The sequence below is a fragment of the Quercus robur genome, chromosome 9 (genome assembly GCF_932294415.1).
Source record: "Quercus robur chromosome 9, dhQueRobu3.1, whole genome shotgun sequence".
Classification (NCBI taxonomy): Eukaryota; Viridiplantae; Streptophyta; class Magnoliopsida; order Fagales; family Fagaceae; genus Quercus; species Quercus robur.
In genome coordinates, this window is record NC_065542.1 from 45,026,564 (window position 1) to 45,046,905 (window position 20,342).

At 35.0% G+C, this 20,342-nt stretch overlaps 1 protein-coding gene across 14 annotated transcripts; it reads right to left on the bottom strand.

The window, feature by feature from the left end:
* Nucleotides 1–5,201: 5,201 nt before the first annotated feature.
* On the bottom strand, nt 5,202–14,967 carry LOC126698623 (uncharacterized). Of its 14 annotated transcripts, none has more exons than XR_007646534.1 (9): nt 14,778–14,967; nt 14,269–14,684; nt 11,934–12,025; nt 9,181–9,304; nt 8,902–8,978; nt 6,219–6,237; nt 6,053–6,079; nt 5,922–5,947; nt 5,202–5,403 (listed from the first exon to the last, which is right to left on the bottom strand). XR_007646534.1 is itself a non-coding variant. In XM_050395979.1 (7 exons), exons 1-5 carry the CDS (start codon nt 14,815–14,817, stop codon nt 8,907–8,909), a joined length of 744 nt encoding a protein of 247 aa, XP_050251936.1. In that variant the 5' UTR covers nt 14,818–14,966; the 3' UTR covers nt 5,202–5,403; nt 5,922–5,947; nt 8,902–8,906. The 14 variants fall into 14 exon arrangements, 4 of the variants coding, with proteins under 4 accessions (XP_050251936.1, XP_050251941.1, XP_050251937.1 ...); XR_007646533.1 differs by having other exon boundaries at nt 6,165–6,237; nt 14,778–14,966; XR_007646531.1 differs by having other exon boundaries at nt 6,160–6,237; nt 14,778–14,966.
* Between the last annotated feature and the right edge of the window lie 5,375 nt (nt 14,968–20,342).

Genomic DNA, 20,342 nt, shown 5'->3' on the forward strand with positions numbered 1-20,342 from the left:
GAAGTCATCCGAGGGTTATTGGGAGCACAGGTGATAACTGACTGTGAGAAGTACTTAGGTCTACCCATGATTGGAGGCAAGTCAAAAATTTCAACCTTCAAGGAAATTCAGGAACGCATCACTAAAAGGGTCAATGGGTGGAAAGAAAAGTATATTTCTAAAGCGGGCCAAGAGATCTTGATTAAGACCGTCGCACAGGCTATCCCAACATACTCGATGAGCATGTTTCAAATACCCAAGACTGTATGTGATAGCATTAACTCGACGCTATCGAAATATTGGTGGGGGCAGACTTGATCTGAGAAGAAGGTGCACTAGATCAATTAGCGAAGACTATGTAAACCGAAGACAAAGGGAGGCATTGGATTCAGGGATATCAATGCCTTCAATATAGCGATGCTCGCTAAACAGGCTTGGAGACACATCATGGAGCCGCAGTCATTGTTCTGTCGAGTGTATAAGGCCAGATACTTCCCCACGAGCTCATTTATAGAGGCTAGACTTGGGTTGAGCCCCTCCCTTGTATGGCGTAGCTTACTTCAAGCTCGAGACATAATCAAGGAGGGTAGCACTTGGAAGATTGGTGATGGCTGTACAATCGGAATAGAGAGCCACAAATGGCTACCCCACCCCCCTAGCTTTCATCCTGGTGCAAACCAGAGCTTACGGGTTAGTGACTTGATCACCCCTTACGCTCATCAATGGAACAGAGCAATAATCCAGGAGACATTTCATGACAGTACACGTACTGAAATCCTCAGGATTAAGCTAGGTAACATGCAAACAAGAGATGGGCTCTGCTAGACGGAAAATAGAGCCCATAAGTTCATAGTGAAGTCAGCATACCACGTCGCTCTTCAACTTCAACAGCCAGATGCAGCAGAACATTCACGGGTTGGAAGGGATAGAATGGTTTGGAAGAAGTTGTGGAAGCTAAATATACCTCCCAAGGTTCGCATGTTTACATGGAGGGCCTGCTCTGACATTCTACCCACGAAAGTAAACTTGGCCCGTAAAAAAATTCAGGTAGACCCCAAGTGCACTACTTGTACCCAACAGGATGAAACGATTTGTCATGTCCTATGGCAATACTCCCTGGCTCGGAATATACGGGCATTAGTACGTGGAAAGATCCAAAAAAGTAGCTCCAGTGCAGAGAACTTTTTCGACCTTACAGCACAGATGATGGATAGACTTTCTAAGTGGGAGTTGTAACAATGGCTAATGATATGCTGGTCGTTGTGGAATGCACGAAATCAGGCTCAATTTGACAAAATGCACTCCCACCCTATTGCAATTGTCCAATCAGCCACCTCGCTTATCGAAGAGTACCAGAGATTAGCTAGTTCTCTTACCCCCACTTAAGCCTATGGGTCAAACCACTAGGCTAACTAATACTTTGTATTCTTTTATTTTATTATTTTATCTTTCCATCTGTTGAAGCTAGGTACCAGCCTACGCTGGTCCATTTCCTGTCCTAGCTCTTCAGACACACCCACTTTTATATTTCTCTTTTCATCAAATATACTTCTATCATTTCGGTAAAAAAAAAAAAAAAAAGATTATCAAAGTTCAAATACCTTATGTTCGCAATATATATTCATGCCTAAAATGATCAAAATTCATATAGAGCACTCAAAATGATGATAAAATTAAACAAATTTTAGTTTTTGGTGGGATCAGTAAATTTCAGTATAATTTAATTGTTTTGATCAAATGGGATCATAAGACCATACGATCCTACAAACTAGATCTCAATTTTAACAATCATGCCCACCCATTTACATGCTGGAACACCACTCCAAGTCTCCAACCCAAAAGATTAGACCAAGTGAACTTGGGTCTATGAATTTGAACTTATCACTTTCTTCATTTTACCTTACCTGGGACTCAACACCTACATGTACATGAAAAAAAAAAAAAAAATAGAAGCCAGTTTGACAAGAGAAATCTTTGAGAGACATTACTTTAGGCCCTCTGGATGGATGGAAATCCACCTTATAGGCATTAAGTCTTTCTTTGATGTAGGAGCAATCCTACGAGTTACTTGATTTGATAGGCATGATATTGTTAGTGAGCTACAGAATGTCATTACTTAATGATCCGTTTGGATTGAGGGGGAAGGAGGGAGAGTAGAGTAAATTTAGCCCAAAATTAGCCTATTTTTAACCTACTCTACTCTACTTTCCTCCACTTCCCCTCCTTCCCCCCTGCATCCAAACAGGCCATAAAAGTTTTGATTTCCCTTGAACAATGAGCATTATAAGAAGCTTTATTATGAATTTCTTGGTCTGCTTTAAGGAGTGCATGACTAGCATGTGAAGTGTACGTTGTCGAAAAACAGGTTCATCCATTGCCAATGCTTTCAACACTAACACCGAATTAGCCATATTTTAGAAGTCCTTGACAGCAGCCATTTTTTTCCATTATGATCTTTAATCACATATGAAATAGCACCAATCTTTTCTTGTAGAATCAAAGGCTGCATCTGTGGCCACTTTGAGCTAATTTAATGAGGGAAGCTACCATTGATGTCTTGAGGGGAGTTGGAATTTCTTGTTGTGGAATGTGTAGAAGTTTAGGATCTTGCGGAATACGTTGAAATGATGCAGAACGGAAAGCATGAAAGGGGCTAGTTCTAACTTAATAAAACCCTTAAATCCAAAAGGGATTCCTTGAATCCACAAGGAAATTTCTAGAATCCACTAGAAAAAGAGAAAAACCCCCTCTTAAAAATATTATTGATACCCTACCATAATACAATCCTAATTTGACAAGAAAAGGGACAAAATGGGTTTTTGCCCTTTTCCACAAAACTAATTAGCCTTTTGCCCTTCTTCCCAATCTAAATAGGGAAATGCCCTTCTTTTGAAACTCGACTTTCTCAAAATCGAGTTAAAAAAAAAAAAAATTCTAAAGCCCTATAGTGACGTTTTTAAGGACCTATAGTGACGTTTGAAGAACCTATAGTGACGTTTTATAACTTGATATTCACAAAATCGAGTTATGGGCAATAAAATTGCCTATAACTCGATTTTATGGATATCAAGTTACGAAACGCCACTATAGGTCCTTAAAAACGTCACTATAGGTCCTTAAAAACGTCACTATAGGGTTTAACTCGATTTTGAAAAAGTCGAGTTTCAAAAGAGGGGCATTTCCCTATTTAGTTTGGGAAGAAGGGCAAAAGGCTAATTAGTTTTGTGGAAAAGGGCAGAAGCCCATTTTGTCCCAAGAAAAGTATTAAATACACCTAAAATCAAGGAAATAATAACCATATATCTTTTTTTTTATACAACATAGAATTTATACTTTAACCTAATCTAAGTGTATATGTGTGTGAAACTCCCTACTGAAGACTTAAACCCCAACCCTTACCCCCCATACCCCATAAGCACTTATAATTGTGAAGTGACCACCGCACCAAGGGTACACGATAGTATAATAACTATATATCTAAAATTACATAAAAATTAAAAATAATAATAGACCATAAATATTATTCCTCATATTTTTTCCTACATCAGACCCCTTCATTTGAATGAAACTTGCCTTTGAGTTTTCGTTTGAAAATTGAAACCTTCCTCTTCAAATAAACATATATTTCAAATACTTCAATTACTTAATCCAACTTTGAAACTCTTATCCTTAAGATATTGTAGCATAAAATTTCTTCTCATTGGCCTTCCATTTATTTAAAACTTCAATTAAAAATGAATTGAAGACAAAATCAAAATTTTCTACTACTAAAAAATCAATATATTGAGTGTAGTGGTCTTTAGAAAATCAATTGGATCTTGGGAGTTTTGGGTTATGGGCTCACCATCACATTTGACTTCAATTGGATCTTCCACATCTTATAATCTTTGACATTCTCCTCAATTAACTGAGTTTTCTTCTCTTTGCCTCTTCATTAATTTCTTGAGAAAGTATTATCTTCATGCTTCAATTCGTCAAATCTGTTGTAAGACTTGATATTTTTCAAGTACTTCAAGATTTTCCTCAAAAATTGGTTTATATTGTTGATTCCCAATGTTCTCTTCTTGATGGTTGAATGCAGAGTTAATCAATATAATTCTAAGTCTTAATTTTTCAATAAATAATCTTTCTATGTATATGACAAAATTACATCATAATTCAAGACAAAAATTCAATTGCAAGCATCTTTTTCATCCCTAGTTAGGAAAGAATTTTGTCTTTACCTCGTTGGATTCTATGAAATTGTTTTTGTTCCCACTAATCTAAGGCATACTAACTAAGTTTATACAAAGCAAGTTTAACCTTTCTCTCATCAAGAACATCCATATAATCAAAGAAATCCTCCAAATCAAGTATCCAATCAACAAAATCTTCCTTATAAAAATATCCATTAAATTTTGTAATTCTTTCATGAAATCTATAATCCTTATGAATATCATGAAAGAAATCGTGCTTTACCAATAGGTTACCCATAAACTATATCCCCGCAACAGCTATCCTTATTGTTAACACAATCTTCTTTGGTATTCAAACCCAAATCAAAGAGCCGTTTTAACATTTTTTTTTTAAATCCATTTTTTTTTTAATTTGCAGTTTCTTACTCTAATCTCACGTTACTTTTAAATTTTTTTTATGAACAAAAAAAAAAAAAAACCTGCTCCCAGTTAATTGTTTATGTTCACGTTCATGCTCCTCCCTCACCCTCAAAAATAGGCCCTACAACTATCCAATCCTCATCCCTATCCTCAAGTCCTTTTTTTTTTTTTTTTTTTTTTTTTTTTTATATATATACCAAGAGCAACAACCATTTTTGCATTTTGGTAACAAGTGACAGCCACTCAAAACAAGATTCAAAAGGTATTTACTCAACACTCAAAGAGATTGCCCGCTGTGTCCACCACCATCACAGCAACATGGACACTTAAAGAAATCTTGAAATGCCGGTCAGTGAGTCCTACCGAGATGTTCGAAGGTGTAGGTCTCGCCACTGAATCATGCTTTGTATTCAATAATTTCCAAAACAAATTGATCAATACTAGACCGAAACCATGAAGACTTTTAATTTTTTCTTTAATATGGATGCTTGTTGAATGATAATTATATAAATTTTTTTCAGTTGAATTTGTTACGGATGTATTTTATAATGCCAAAGCCAAAGATTTATGTGTGCATTATTTGCTTGGTAATATTGAGCATCTTATGTGGTACAGGGTGCTATATCATAGACAAATGCAAAATCTTTTCAAATGACAGCAATTTCCCAAGATTTCATCAATCACCACACAACACCATGAACGGCCTAAAAAACAACTTTAACCAAACATAAGTTCAAAGTACACGCATAGAGAACAACTTAAATTTGCAAACCTCCCGAAATCCACGAGCCATCCTCTCATCATGAGCTTGAATTGCTGCCTTGAAGGCCTGCACCCCATAATTATTGTTAATAGGGTGGTTGCTTTTGTCATCACCTTTTGCCATAACAAGATGCTAACAAGCTTTGATACCAATTGACGCAGAACGGAAACGCAATAGGATAGGTATCAAGATGCTAACAAGTTCTAATACCAATTGACACAGAACTAAAAGCATGATATGAGAGCTAGACCTCGTTTTAACTTAACGAAACCCTTAAATTCATAAAGGGTTCCTTGAAACCACAAGAAAAAGCTTGAAATCCACCAAAAAATAGAAAAAACTCTTTGGAAAATATTATTAATATTCAAGTTCTAATTTTCATTTTACATATTGTAGGCCTATTTCAAAGAACTAGAAAACTTATTTCTCAAGTAAAAATATTCTAAAAAAGATTCTAATTGATACCCTACCATAATAGGACCCTAATTTGACTAGAAAACCATTAAATACACCAAAAATCAAAGAAATAATAACCATAAACCTAAAATTATGAAAATTACATGAGAATTAAAAAATTAACATACCTTAAAAATTATCCCCCAATTCAGCCCTACATCATAAAATAAAGCAATTAAGCTATAAAAAGGGGCATATCCAATGCACAAAATAATAACCATGAGCCTAAAATTACATGAAAATTCAATAATTAACGGACCTTAAAAATTATCCTCCATATTCCATCCTACATCATAAAAATAAAGCAATTAAGCTATAAATAAAAACTAAGTTTAAAAAAATAAAAATAAAAAAAAGTCAGCCTACATAACTCCCACTTTTTCAGGGTTGGGGGGTTTGGGAGAGATCATGCTAAGTAGCCTTACTCTCAATCCATTGGAGAAGCTGATTACAAAATTCAAACCTGCGACTTGTCACTTTGAGTGAAAGATACTTGCCATATCATACTATACAAAATTAAAATCAAGGCCAAAAGCATGTCTAGCAACAAAAGGATCTCAAGAGTTTTCCAAGACTTCACATATTTTCAATCAAATGCATTCTCCAAGACTTAACACAATTCAATTCAGTTTTAAACTGGTTTAGGCTCTTTAGATTCCAAGGTACAACTGTACAAGTATATTTTAGCACATTTTTCAGCAAAAAGCTAAACATGTTGATGCCAAACACACACTAAGACTAAATTTGAGAAAAGATCAATAAATGAATAATACTAAATGGGTTGGGGAGTCTGTTTCCTACTTTTAGAAAAACCAAGGATAATTTTCAAAAAATTGACCCAACACACTTGGTAAGTCTGTATCCCTGCTAGAAAAACCTTAGAAAAGTCCTATATAAATGGAGTGTTTCAAATATTCTTCGGTGTCTTGGGAGAAGGTGTGTTCACCTTTAGAGATGAGTGGTTTAGGGATTAGGAAGTTAGTGCATTTCAATCAAGCCCTATTAGGAAAATGGTTATGGAGGTTTAGACAAGAAAGAAACCATCTGGCGGAGGGTTGTTGCCGCTAAATATGGAGAGGGTCAAGGGAGGTGGAATACTAAAGTCTGCAGAAGGGACCACGGGTGCGGTCTTTGGCGTGGTATTAATGAAAGTTGAAAGAGATTCTCCAAACATTTGGCCCTAGTGGTGGGTGATGGCTCTCATATTCTTTTTTGGCATGATAGGTGGGTTAGGGATATCTCACTTAAAATGCTCTATCCTCAGTTATATGCGTGTTCAAATGACAAGGAAGCTTGCATTTCAAATGTATTGTGTCATTAGGAGGGTGGAAATGATAGAATTTGGAATTTGAGATTTTATAGGGACTTTAACGATAGGGAATTAGAAGCTTCCTTCTCATTCCTTGATTTCATTCAAGCTCGGATTCCTAGGGGTGTTGGGTGTGATAGTTCCCATTGGTGTCTTAATGGAAATGGTAAGTTTGATATTTGGTCCTATTACAATAAGATCTAGGGTGCTTCTATCCCTAGTTTCCCTTGGAATGGTATTTGAAAGTTAAGGTTGTTAAAATGGTGGATTTCTTCATGTGGACAGCAGCTCATGGTCGGATACTTAACTTGGATAATCTGATGCTCCAAGGTCTCTCTTTGGAGAATCGGTGTTGTATTTGCTGTTATAATGAGAAATCTATAGATCATTTTCTCCTACATTGTCCAGTAGCTCACTCGTTGTGGGTGCAAATGTTACAAGTATTCGGGATCCAATGGGTCATGCCAGGTTTTGGGGAGAGCTTGGTGTTTTGTTGGAGTTATTGGCTAGGGAAATTTAATTCAAACATATGGAATATGGTTCCTAATTGTTTGATGTGAAGTTGTTTGGATGGAAAGAAATCGGTGCTTCTTTTAGGCTAAAGAGAAATCACTTGTTCAGTTACAAACTCTAGCTAGAGAACTCTTTTTGATTAGTCTAGGTGCTGGGGTTTTTCGAATTGTTCTTCCATCATTGAGTTTCTTTCAAGAAAGCACGGGTGCGGCTCCAAAGCCGTCTCACCCGCACCAGACTAGTCGACGCGACGTCCGGCGTCTGATGCACCGATTCTCCTCTTCTTCTTTTTTCGATTTGCGCCGATTTCGGCCGAAATGATCCAATTCCAGCCGAAACAGGCCAATATGGCCACCGAAACAAGCCAATATGGCCACTGGCCGCCATTCTTCTGCTTCATGTGGTCATGTGAGAGGGAAAAAAAGTAGATGAGAAGACACAAAGAAATGGTTAGAACTTAGAAGAGGTGAGGAAGAAGGATAAAGGTATATAACAAAAGAATATAAATTAAATAGGTGAGAAAGTCATTATTTCAAGTGGGTAGGCCTGGGAATTGGAAAAGGAGTAAAAGAACCTTCTTGAAATGTGGTTTTTTGTTTACAATTACCAAAAATATTGATTTTATTAAAACAAATCATAAATAATTTTTTTTTAATAATAAACTCTACCCCTTTATTTGAATTTTTTTATATAAAAAATATTAAGTTCACTATATAAAAATATTTTTAATAATTTTTTAATCGCCGCACTCACACCCTACTTTTTCAAAATTGCCGAGTCCCGCACCTGCACCTGCACCTGAATCCGGAAACGCACCCATGCTTCATAGGTTTCTTTCTTCCCTTGGAATTGTCCCTTAAGTTGCTTTTTCTATCTTTGTTGTTGTTTGTTGCTTTTTCTTGTGTTCACCATAATGAGCACCTTGTATTTGCTTTATTCGTTTTTTCTTCTTGATTAATACTATTCTTATTAATTATCAAAAAAAGTGTGAAAGAGAGAGAGAGATCTAATGCAATTGGAAGATAAGACAAGATTCCAAAGCATTAATAGTGTAATTTAACCCCCAAAAAAGAGTTTAATCATATCTCCCCAGCCCCCTCCCCCTCTTGGTCCATAAGACCTTCAATTTGTCACTAGACCGATTAGACAAAAATGGAAAAGACAAAAGGTGGATATAATTGAAAAGTTTAAGTTTTTAATAAAACATTACAAATCAACATGGATAAAACAAAACCAGTGGATTTTCTTTTAAAATATAGAAGGCTATGACAGAGAGAATACTCTACCCAAGTTAATGGCATGCTGCACCTCCAAAGTACGCGGTTACACCCTTTACATTGTTTTGCAAAAAATTTTCTTCAATCTGCAGATGTGGAATTGATTGTAACATGTGAAGAATCGCAATGTCATTTCAATTGGACCGTAAATCTTATAAGTAGAAGTGCAGTCTCTCTCACTCGCGCATAAATAAAGGAAATGACAATAAGAGTTGCAAGAAGACAGTGGGATATTTACTATAGATATTTACCATCTCACACAAGTCTAGTATGTAAAGGATTTCGTACCTCAACTTCTAGAGGAGGAGAAGACAACCAAGAAAGTTCTTCCACTTGTTGCAAGTCCACATTCCGAGGTAAGAACATAATGATGTTAGGTGTTATTGTTTGAGCAAATTGAAATATGGTGAAGCTGCACATAGGTGCTTGCAAATCAGCAGGTAAACAAATATATAAACTAAAAGAAGAAAAAAGGACAAGAACAAGGGAATCAGATTTTGAGTATTGAATTGAAAAACTGCATGCAATGTAGGGATCAATTATAATTATGACAATTACCTATTCAAGAGTTCCCAAAAATTGATATTTCAGTTAACCAAAAGTATACGGAGGGCATTTTTCATATTTTCCCTGAACCTAACATTATGTTCATTTGAAATATTTTCACAATTGAAAATGTTGGAAATTAAGGGCAAAGATTCGTTAGCATGTTATGCATCAGTAGTTTGTGATAGCTAGAAATTTTAGCAGCATTTTGAAAACTTGTCTATCAATAATAACGAAAAGATACACATGTTATAAAATGACTAAATGAGACAATATATCCATCAAATTAGAAACATATAAAACAAGAAGTCGTGAATCCAACGGTTTATGTGCAATGAATACAAAGAAGATATTTTATTTCTAAGACTATGTATCACATAGACTAACTACAGCAACAATGTACCACAGTTTTTTTTTTTTTTTTTTTGACATAGGAGAACTTCACTCAGATTAGTTGCACGTCGCAGAGCATACTGTACAACAATTCTCACTGTTAATCAAACTCCTACGGGCAATTGACCCCACCCGCTAGAACCAGTTACTGAGTAATCCAAGGGCTTTTCACCCCTAATAGGCTAAGCAATTTATCCTCATGCCTAGAAGGCAACGTACCATAGTTTCTTATAGACTACTTTGTGTCAAAGGCACATAATGTAATCCAATCATGTCTTCCCTACTGTGGCTGCAGGTATACATATCAGTAATTAAGCCAAGTGTAGCAGATGAATATCCTTGTCAACCGAAATCACTATTACTTGTACTAGAGAGTAAGTAATAGAGTGAAAGCATGAGCAAAGATGTTATGGATGCTTGGGGAGCTCAGGCACCATGATTTTTTAAAAGCTTATCAATCACTTACTAGGATGTATGACATATTGACAACAATTGATTAAAATATGAGTTGACTGCTATCATAAAGAACATCTAGTAGGCCAAAAATCCATGTGATCAAGCAATTTGACACCATATTGCCAAAAACTAACACTACATTGTCGAACCATCATTTTTTGCAAAGTTAGCCAACTAGCATGGATCATATATCTATATGGGTTTCTGAGCATACAAATTTACCTGCAGGACATTGGTTCACAGTTGCTTGCATATATTAATCACTATGCACAAGATTCCATAATAAAGACAAGCAAGAGCATAATCTCCTTTGGCGCAAGGCTATGGTAATTGAAACTAGAAAAGCCAGAAAAGTCTGTCACCTTATTATCATGAATTTCATTTATTGTCTTCTTTTCTTTTTAGTTTAAGATATATGTTATCAAACATTTCCTTTTTATTAAAGTTCTGGTGGAAGTTTGGCAAAATGAAAGTACAGAAGTTGGAAATCCTGTACAAGAGCTACTCGTTGAAGGCAATACTCTCTCTACTTCTACTTCCTATACTGTTATGCATATTCAACAAGAAACTGAATATGCAAATGCATGACAAGTCAGGAAAAGAAGAAGTGTATCTTTGATCATCAAGGCTAGATCTCACTAGGAAGATTGAGATTCCTAACCACTAATAGCATGCATAAGGTCCATTTAGTATACATAAACTACAATATTTATGCTTAGAGTCAGGAATTGCAACTGTAAATGGAAATTTGACGCTGCTCTAAATGCAACCCCAAAAAAAAAAAAAAGGATTGTTTATCAGATAATCAATAATATTAGTGAACCTCTTATTAAATAATGTTTCCAAATTTTGCAAAATTTATGCAAAACACAAACACAATTTTACTCAAGTAAAGCAAAAAAATAGGTAAAGTCTGTAAAATACTCAGTCTGAAAGAACCATCTTCAGTTACTAAGATAAATAGCCAATGACTTTACCTAGACCTGTTAAGAAACTAAAATTCCTTAATTCGACTAAAGTTCAAGTAAGTTTTTACATTTACTTAACAAGAATACACCATAAACATTCCAACCTTGAAGTTACATTTTGATGGTGTCCTCACATGAAGTTTAGATTGAGGTCAGATGAAAATTCCCTGATGAGAATGTAGAGCCCTTTCCCAAACAAATGTTTCAATAATTGAATGAACAAGAATATGACATAAAGGCTTCCAGACAAAGTTTAGGATTTTAGCTTCATCAAATCTTTGAAGTTAGCAAAATTCCTAATCAGGTTAACTAGTGGCACCAAAAGGGTATCCGGATGGGAGAATGCTATATTGATTACTTTATTTTCATAACACCAACAAGAAGTAAACTAAACATAACTTAGTAGTGATTTCTTCTTAATTATATATATCTTTTTTTTTTCTTTTTTCTTGCACGAAACAATGTTAAGTTTTTATAAATTAAAGTCAAAGTAACTGAAAGATGAAACTCAAGTTCAACATTGACCAGAATGAAAGAGGAAAAGCCACACATATAATAAGAAACTTCCTATTTTTATTTCTTAAGACATACTAATATATTAGCACCCTATTCTCTGGACTAACCAAAATAAATTTATAATCTGCTTATATTTGGGAAACAAACACATCTACCACATACCCATTTCTTGGCTTGAGAAAATCAAGTGTAAAATTTTCAATACTTTTGTATGATGGACCTCCCCATGGTGGTGCTAAAAACACTATGTCCCCCTAAAAAAAAGAAGCAGAAATAATTAGAATATTAAACTAAACAATATTAAAAGAAGAATATTTTCCATCTCAAGTTAAATTATTAACTTTAATACAACATTATCAAACATGTAATTATAGTTTAATTTACTACCTCAACTTGATAACTAAATCAGGTTCTAATATCATATTATGTAGATTTTGTTAGATTCTAAAATGCTTCCAATAAAAGGCAACAGCAAATATATTTGACAAGTGCAGTGTATTTATAGAGAGATTTTCCACTTATTAATGCACAATTGATTACACTAAAATTTTGTTAGAGATAACTTCATAGACTAAATTCAAATTTCATCATCCTTTTATATTGTCTTAAAAGCACTTTTTTCAACTCTGTTGATACAGCAGCCTATCCTTGTAAAAAAGAAGTTACTACAAGTTCTCTATCTTTATTATTAATTTTAAAATTTCTAAGGTGGTTCCTTTAGTATACCGCCAGTGTACTTTAAGTTAACTGACCTCCCCTTGTTTACTTATTTAAATAAATTGTCACTTAAAAAAGAAAAAGTATCAGTTCTTAAAAACAAGCCTTAGAATCCCTTTAAAATAGTATAATTTTCACATCTACTGATGGAAACCAACAAGAAAAGCTAAGCGTATGCCAATTAATTGGTGCAAAAATACTTGGTCCTTTAAATATTCTTTATTTCCAGTCCCACTGCACAAAAACATATCAATCCCAAAATTTCACATGGACATGCAACCTTTGCCCCAATAGTAGACTTCTTAAATCTTGATGAAAATATACTAGGGAAAATTCACCAATGCACTGTCTAATATTCACAATACACCACATAATATTTGCTCCACTTCCCAAGAGAGCTCTAAACGAGTGAAAAACTACCGAATAGTTGAAGAGTTAAAGTCCCATCACTAGAGTAAGCTTCTCACAATAACATGCCAAAGACATAGGAATACCATTTAGTATTACCACACCCTAGTCCTTATAATGGGTCACTAAAATGAAAGTAATTAAGAACAAGGAAAGTAAGCATCTGTTTTTTAAGTATCCCCGCCTTTCACATTTTGTATTCTCAATCAACTTTTTTTCCCTAACAAGTATTGGATAAGCTTGGAACAAGTTCAATATATAAAAAGGTAAAACTTAAGTTCAATTTTCTTAGGCGTTATATCCTAGGTTCTCCAATTAAATTCAATCATGTGGCCTTGGAAGCTGCAATCACAAACAAGGAAGTGCATTGGCCACATGGTTGTGTTGCATTGGCCAATAAGTTGTATGATTGAATTTAATTGGAGAACATAAATATAGACAATACCTAGTTTTACCCTATGTAAAAACTTTGCCTATGAACCAACCTAAACTGACCTTAGCAAGGCCTGTGTTCACAACCCAACTTGCCTAAAAATTTCATCAATGAAGTAGGTTTTATGAACAAGAAACGAAATAGAAAAAGATAATAAGATTCCATTTAGTTACCCACTGTCAAGCATCCTGATCCATATTCTTAAAATTTTAAAATTTCATCCGATCATGCACTAATCAAAACAACTAGGCATGATATATATGGACCAAAACAAATATGTGCTATTTTTGATAAGTAAAAGTATCTGATCTTGTGTTAAAATATATCGTTTAACCCACTTGTCTAATTTTTTCATTTGTGCCATTTGTGAGGGTAGATTTGTAATTTAAAAATGACAGTTTAAGAGTAATAAAATTAGTGATGCAGTAACTTCATGCCTTAGCATGATGTTGAAGTTTGCTGCAAGTAGCAACAGCAGGTTATGCAGCATCAGGTCTAAGCATTGTGCATCAAGCAGCCTTAGTGCAGTACTTTAGAACCAGCACGCGCAGCCTATTGTACCAGCAGCTGTAGTTGAGTTTAATAGTCCAATTAGTTTTTAAAGATCACATGTTTGTGAATAGCCCATTGCTGTACTTGTAACTCAATTTTAGATGAAAATACAGTTTTTAGCCTAAGTGCAAGTTTCCAAGAGAGTGCTCTCGAAGAGTTGAATTCCCATTCTTGTGCTTCTAAGCAACTTAGCCTTTGATTTCATTTCAATTCCTGTGTTTAGTTCAAAATTCAACAGGAACCATTTGAGGCCAAGAGCCAATTGAAGTCATGAAAGCATAAATTGAAGCAAACGCGAACTAACACAAAGTAAAAGCTATAATCAGCAAATCAACCCACATGAAACGAAACCATTTTCAAACAAAATTTTCAATAATTAACAATTACCTTCAACGACGGGGCGAGTTGGAAGAAGTCCCCAACTATGAAATCGATACAATGTTGGACCCCATAAATTTTGGCATTGTTAATGGCCAATTCAAGTTTTTTAGGATCAATGTCAATGGCAACAACAGAACAGCACATTCTAGCAAACTGAATGGCATTGCCACCAACCCCAGCAAAGCAATCGATAACAACCGGATTGGGTTTGGCAGTGGCAGTGACACACCTCAGTGCGTGTCGAATCGCAATCTGTTCGGGCGTAACGGAATACCATCCTTCCTCATCCATTTTGATACCCTCGTCGTATTTGGAGAAGAGATTGTACCTTTGAAACCAATACTTCTCAACAACTGGACTCACGTTTTGTGCTACTTTTTCCCTATCCCTAATACCATGTTTCCTTTTCTTATGAGCTTTAACTGAAACGGAATTTTGAAATAAATAACAACATGTTAATAATATTTTCTACATGGAATGGGAAAAGGGAAAGTGAATTGATGGAGATTGTGTACCTGAAATGTTTTTCTTGTTTCTCATTCTCTTCTTCTTCATCTTTCTCCGTTTAGTAATTCAAAATGCTACGTGGTTGTGCTGCCTGTTTCATGATATATTTATAGCTTCTATACTTCTGCTCTTTAAAGAGCTTCTCTTTTCAGAACAGACTTTCACTAGTTCAAAACTACTTCTACTTCTACGCTTGAAGTTCAAGCAAAAACAAAATATGAGGATAATACTGTAGCTAACTCTTACCCAAAACATTTCCTATTAAGGTAGAATCACTCTCCCACTAACCTATTTATTCAAACTATTTAAGGGCTTCTCCAGTTTTGAATGGATTTTTAAACAAAAATGTTTTCCTACGAAATAAGATCACTCTTCCACTAACCCACTTATTCAAAACAATTTTATGTCTAGTGTTTTTTTTAAATAGAAAAACAAGTTAAACAACCCAACAATTGTTGTTTTTTTTTACTATAAAAATAAAATAAAATAACACTCTTAAGTTTATCCCAAAAAAAAAAACCAAATCTATATCTATATTACTATTTAAAGGGTTTCCTTTATTTGGATTCCTACTTTTGGATGCCCAGAGTATTCTCAAATCTAACTATTTAAAAAGTTCAAATATTGTTCCTCAAAAAAAAAAAAAGTTCAAATATTAAGGTTAAAAATGTAAAAGTATTTATTCAAAGTCCTTTTGGTTGGGTGGGTGGAAAAGTGGGAGGATAAAAAATGGTGGGAGGAAATAAAAGTGGGATGATAGAAAAAATTTTAAGTTATGTTTGGTAACAGTTTTTTATTTCTATTTTCAAAAACTTGTTTTGGGGAATATAAAGAAAAAACAATTTTCTTGTATTTTTGAAATCAAAAACATGTTTGGTTAGTTGAAATTAAAAATAGAGGTTTTTGAAGAAAAATTTTAAAAAAATACTAAAATATGTTGTTCCTAAGATTTGAACTATAATTGCTAACTCATTAAATAAGACAGATTCATTAAATTAAATGCGTGATTTCATTAATTTTTGAAAATTAGAAACTAAAAACAGTCTTTTACATGTTTTCAATTCCCTTCACAAATCAAGTTTTGAGAACAGTTTTTGTTTTCTATCTATTTTGGGTTGCCAAACAAGTTTTCTAGTTCTAAAAATAGAAAATTATTTTTAGAAATAGAAAATAAGGGGAAAAAACAGTTACCAAACATACCCTTAATTTCCCTCCTTTTTTGTTTGGTTGAGAGTGAAAAAGTGGAGGGATGGAAAAGTGTGTTTGCATAAATTTACTTATATATCCTTGTTAAAAATGATGCAGAATTAAAACAAAAAAAAAAAAAAAAAAAAAAAGCAATGACCCAAATTATATTAAAAAATAAAAATCATGTCCAGGAAAAAAAAAATCAAGTCTAGTTAAAAAAATTTAAAAAGAGGCAAATGCCTAGTGAAGTAAAAAGAATCAGCAACGTGAAGCCAAAGGCTTAAATTAAAAAAAAAAAATACAACAACTTTAAGCCCATGTGCAAGTTGCGCATGGGCATTTTAGAGGTTGTTTGGATGCAGTGAGTTTTGAGTGATATAATCCTATTTTCACCACTCATCATCCAAAATTGGTGGGGTCCACGGAAAACATTTTGTTTGGACTCATCACTCATGTTTGGTGATCCTGTTTTGGTGATTCTATCACTCAAAAAAATGAGTGATGAAGAGGGAAAGTGAAAACACATTTTACCTGTTTTCATAACTCATTTTCCGTTACTCAGTGGCAAGTTTGTAATATTGTTGAGATTGTGGCCCCTTTGTGGGACCCGCGTCCGGACATGTCTACATCAAGTCCTTAGCACCAACGACTTTCTCTTTCTCTCTTTCCCCTTTCTCCTTCTCCCAGCAACAAACCAACATTTCTTCAAAAACCCAGCAATTGTGAAGAATGAAACCCAGCAACCAAAGACTACCCTCCACCGGATTTGCAGAGTTCTCTGTATCTCCTTGGCAAGATCAAAATTTTTTGAAGGTGAAGAAGTTGAAGAAGCCGCCGATGACTTCACCCACCACCAGTCCACCGCTCCCTAAATTTTATTTTACAAAACCTTAAAAAATAAAAACCAAAAAAACCAACCCCACAATAGACCAAGAACCCAAATTCCAAAAACCCATATGCACATAACCTAGATTGGAAATCTTTCTAACCCACATGTACAAAATTATGAAAATTAAAACAGTAACTTACAGAGGTCAGTGGGTTCGGGAAAAAGAAAAAAATAAAACCCGAAGAATCCGAAATTAACAAAAATGAAGAAAGTACAGCGCCCACAAAAATTTACAAAGCCAACAAAAAAAAGGGAAAAGGAAAACGAAGCGTTCAGTTACCGAGTCAAAGAACCGAAGATCAGTGTGAATCTAGAACAGCGATCAAAGAGCTCCGAATCCGAAACCGAGGGCAGAAAATTAAGCGGCGACGGCGGCGGATCGGCGGTAGAGCTTACTGAAGACGTGGAGCGCAGTGACGAAGTCGATGAAGCAGAGGCTCATGACGAGCACGACGGTCGGCGAGATCTTCAAGAAGGAGGATGAGCGGATTCTATGTTGGATTTTGGTGGTATCTCCAGAGGTTTTGGGCGGCGTCTCCAACGGCTGGGCTGAGTCCTAGCCGATTTGAAGGTTTGGGTATTTGTGGGTTTTGAAATGAACATCTGTTGGTACTGAAGGGTAAGAAAATGAAATGAAGAGAGTGAGGGTGAGGCGAGTAGGCTAACCGAATTTATGACAGGTGCTCAGGCATGGTCCCCAAAAAGTAAAAAAAAAAAAAAATTTGAATGAGGGGAAACTGAAAATACGTGCCAAACAGGTGGGTGGAAGAAATTGGGGTATTTTAAGTGATTAGTGATGGGTGATGAGTGATGAGTGACGAAAATTAAGTGATGAGTGATGAGTAACCATTTTTTTAAACCAAACAAGCCCTAAGTCATTCAGTTATCATATTTCTCCTACAAAATTTTCTCTCTATTTTAGAGAGAAAACTTTTTAGTAGGACTGGGGAGAAAACACCTGTTCTCACCATTTATTTTCCTTCCCCACCCAATCAAACACACTCCAAAAAAGTTTCCCTTCTTATTTTCTCTCCAAAGTTTTCCATCCACCCTATTTCACCTCCAAACAAACACAACCTTAAAAAATCCTAAATTTTAGATAAATTTTAATAAACAATTTCTTCCATCCTGGGTCCTCCCACTCCACCACATATTGTAACCCTCCAACTATTGGGGGAAAAAAAATGCACTTGTCTTTGAGGATCAATGTTGGACCCCATAAATTTTGGCATTGTAAATGGCAAATTTCTTTTTGAGGATCAATGTAAATAGCAACAACAGAACAACACATTCTAGCAAACTGAATGGCATTGGTTTGAGGATTTAGGGCATATAAATTGTTAACAATGATATAATTTATATTATGAATATATTGTCTAAGTGAATTCACAAATATTTAATTGATTTGACTAATTTAAGTGTATAATAATTTTTGAAAATTCTTGATTTCATGTGCTATTAAAGTTTTTTTTTTTTTTTTTTGGTTGGGTAAGTGCTTATGCAGGGGCTAGAACCCTGAGCTTAAAGTCACTAGGATGACTAGTTACCACTTGGGCCAGCAGGCCCGGCATGTGCTATTAAAGTAATTTTATTATTTGGTTGATTTTTGTATCAATTATTGCCAAAGTAATAATCCAAATCTTTTTTTCTTTTGTTGAAAGTATTTCTAATTAATTATCAATGATATAAATTTTAGAAAATAAAGATTAAAAAAAAAAAAACATAAACAGTTAATCTACCATTTATTTTTTTTTTTTTTTTTTTTTTTTTTGTGGGTAATTTGAAGTTATAATGGGGAGTAAGAATTTTGAACAAATGGCAATGAATTTAAGGCAAAATACATGGTTAGTACTTAAAATTTAGAACGCGAGTGCTTTTACTCCCTAGAGATTAAAATAGAGATGACAATTGGGTAGAATGGGTTCGAAAAAAGGTTGCCATGTCTTTTGCTTAAATGCAAGTTTAAAAGTAAGCATAAATGCACTTTTAATCCTTACATTTTGACTTTTTTCCATTTTGGTCCCTACATTTTAATTTTACCACTTTTAGTCCCTAAACCAATTAGCGCATGTTATTTTCGTCCTTTCCATCAGTTAACCGACAGAAATAGCTGAGGTGGCAGTCGGAGGAATTAAAATATTATAAAAAATGCCACATCAGCATCTAATTTTTTATAAATAATTTATCAATTTTAAATAAATAAATAAAAACAGAATTAAAAACAATAAGAAGAACACAAAAACAAACCCAGAATCAAACACAAACTCAAATTTAAAAACACAAAGAACACAAAAACAAACAAAAAAGAAGGAATTCAAAATCCAAAAATGGCAAAACACACGAGAGCACAAACCCAAAAAAATCATACAAACCCAAAAATCAAACACAGAAAAATCATAAAAGAATATTGTAATAAAACTTGATTGCTCAACACAAACCCAGCTCAACCACCAACCCAGAACCAAACACAAACCTAGAATATTGTAATATTATAATCAATTGCTCCACCACAAACCTAGCTCAACCATACCAACACAAACCTAGCTCAATCCCTTGGTTTTGCCCTTTAACCTCCACATCTCATTTTTGTGGATCAAGTGTCGTTCAAGATCTGCATACCCAGAAATTTGAACCCATAAACCCACTGATCTCTAACTCGAACACCCACTGATCTCCACCATCCTCTAGATCCCACCATTTTGCCACAAACCCATAAACCCACTGATCTCCAACTCAAAAACCCACTCATTGGAATCACAACCCACAAACCCACCAATCTGCCACAAATCCACAAACCCAAATCTCCAACTCGAAACCCACTCATTGGAATCACAACCCACAAACCCACCAATCTGCCACAAATCCACAAACCCAAATCTCCAACTCGAAACCCACTCATTGGAATCACAACCCACAAACCCAGATCAATAAAACTCACAACCCACAAACCCACCATCGGAATACACGACTAGATATCAACCTCAACCGTGATCTCCACCACTGAGCAGAGAGATAGAGAGATGAAAGAGAAAGACCCACCGATTTGACAGAGACCCACTAATCTGAGAGAGAAAAACACTAATTTAAGAGAGAAAGACACCGATCTGTGAGACAGAATCTAGAGAGGATGAGCTTGAGCCATTTGGGTATGAGTTTGAGCGAATCGAGAGATATAGAAAAGAGGGTCGGTTAGAGAAAGAAAAGAAAAAACCACTGCCGATTGTGGTGGTGGCGGCAGTGATGAGTGAAGGAGGCCAGCCATGGAGTTTGAAAGATATTTGTGAGAGTTTTGGAAGAGAGAGAGAGAAAGGAAGGTTTGAGAATGTTTTGGAAGGGTTGGTTCTGGGTTTGGAAGAGAGAGAGAGAGAGAGAGAGAGGAAGGTTTGAGAATGTATGATTTTTTTGGGTCTGTACTCTTGTGTGTTCTGCCATTTTGGGATTTTGAATTCCTTCTTTTTTGTTTGATTTTGTGTTCTTTGTGTTTTTAAATTTGAGT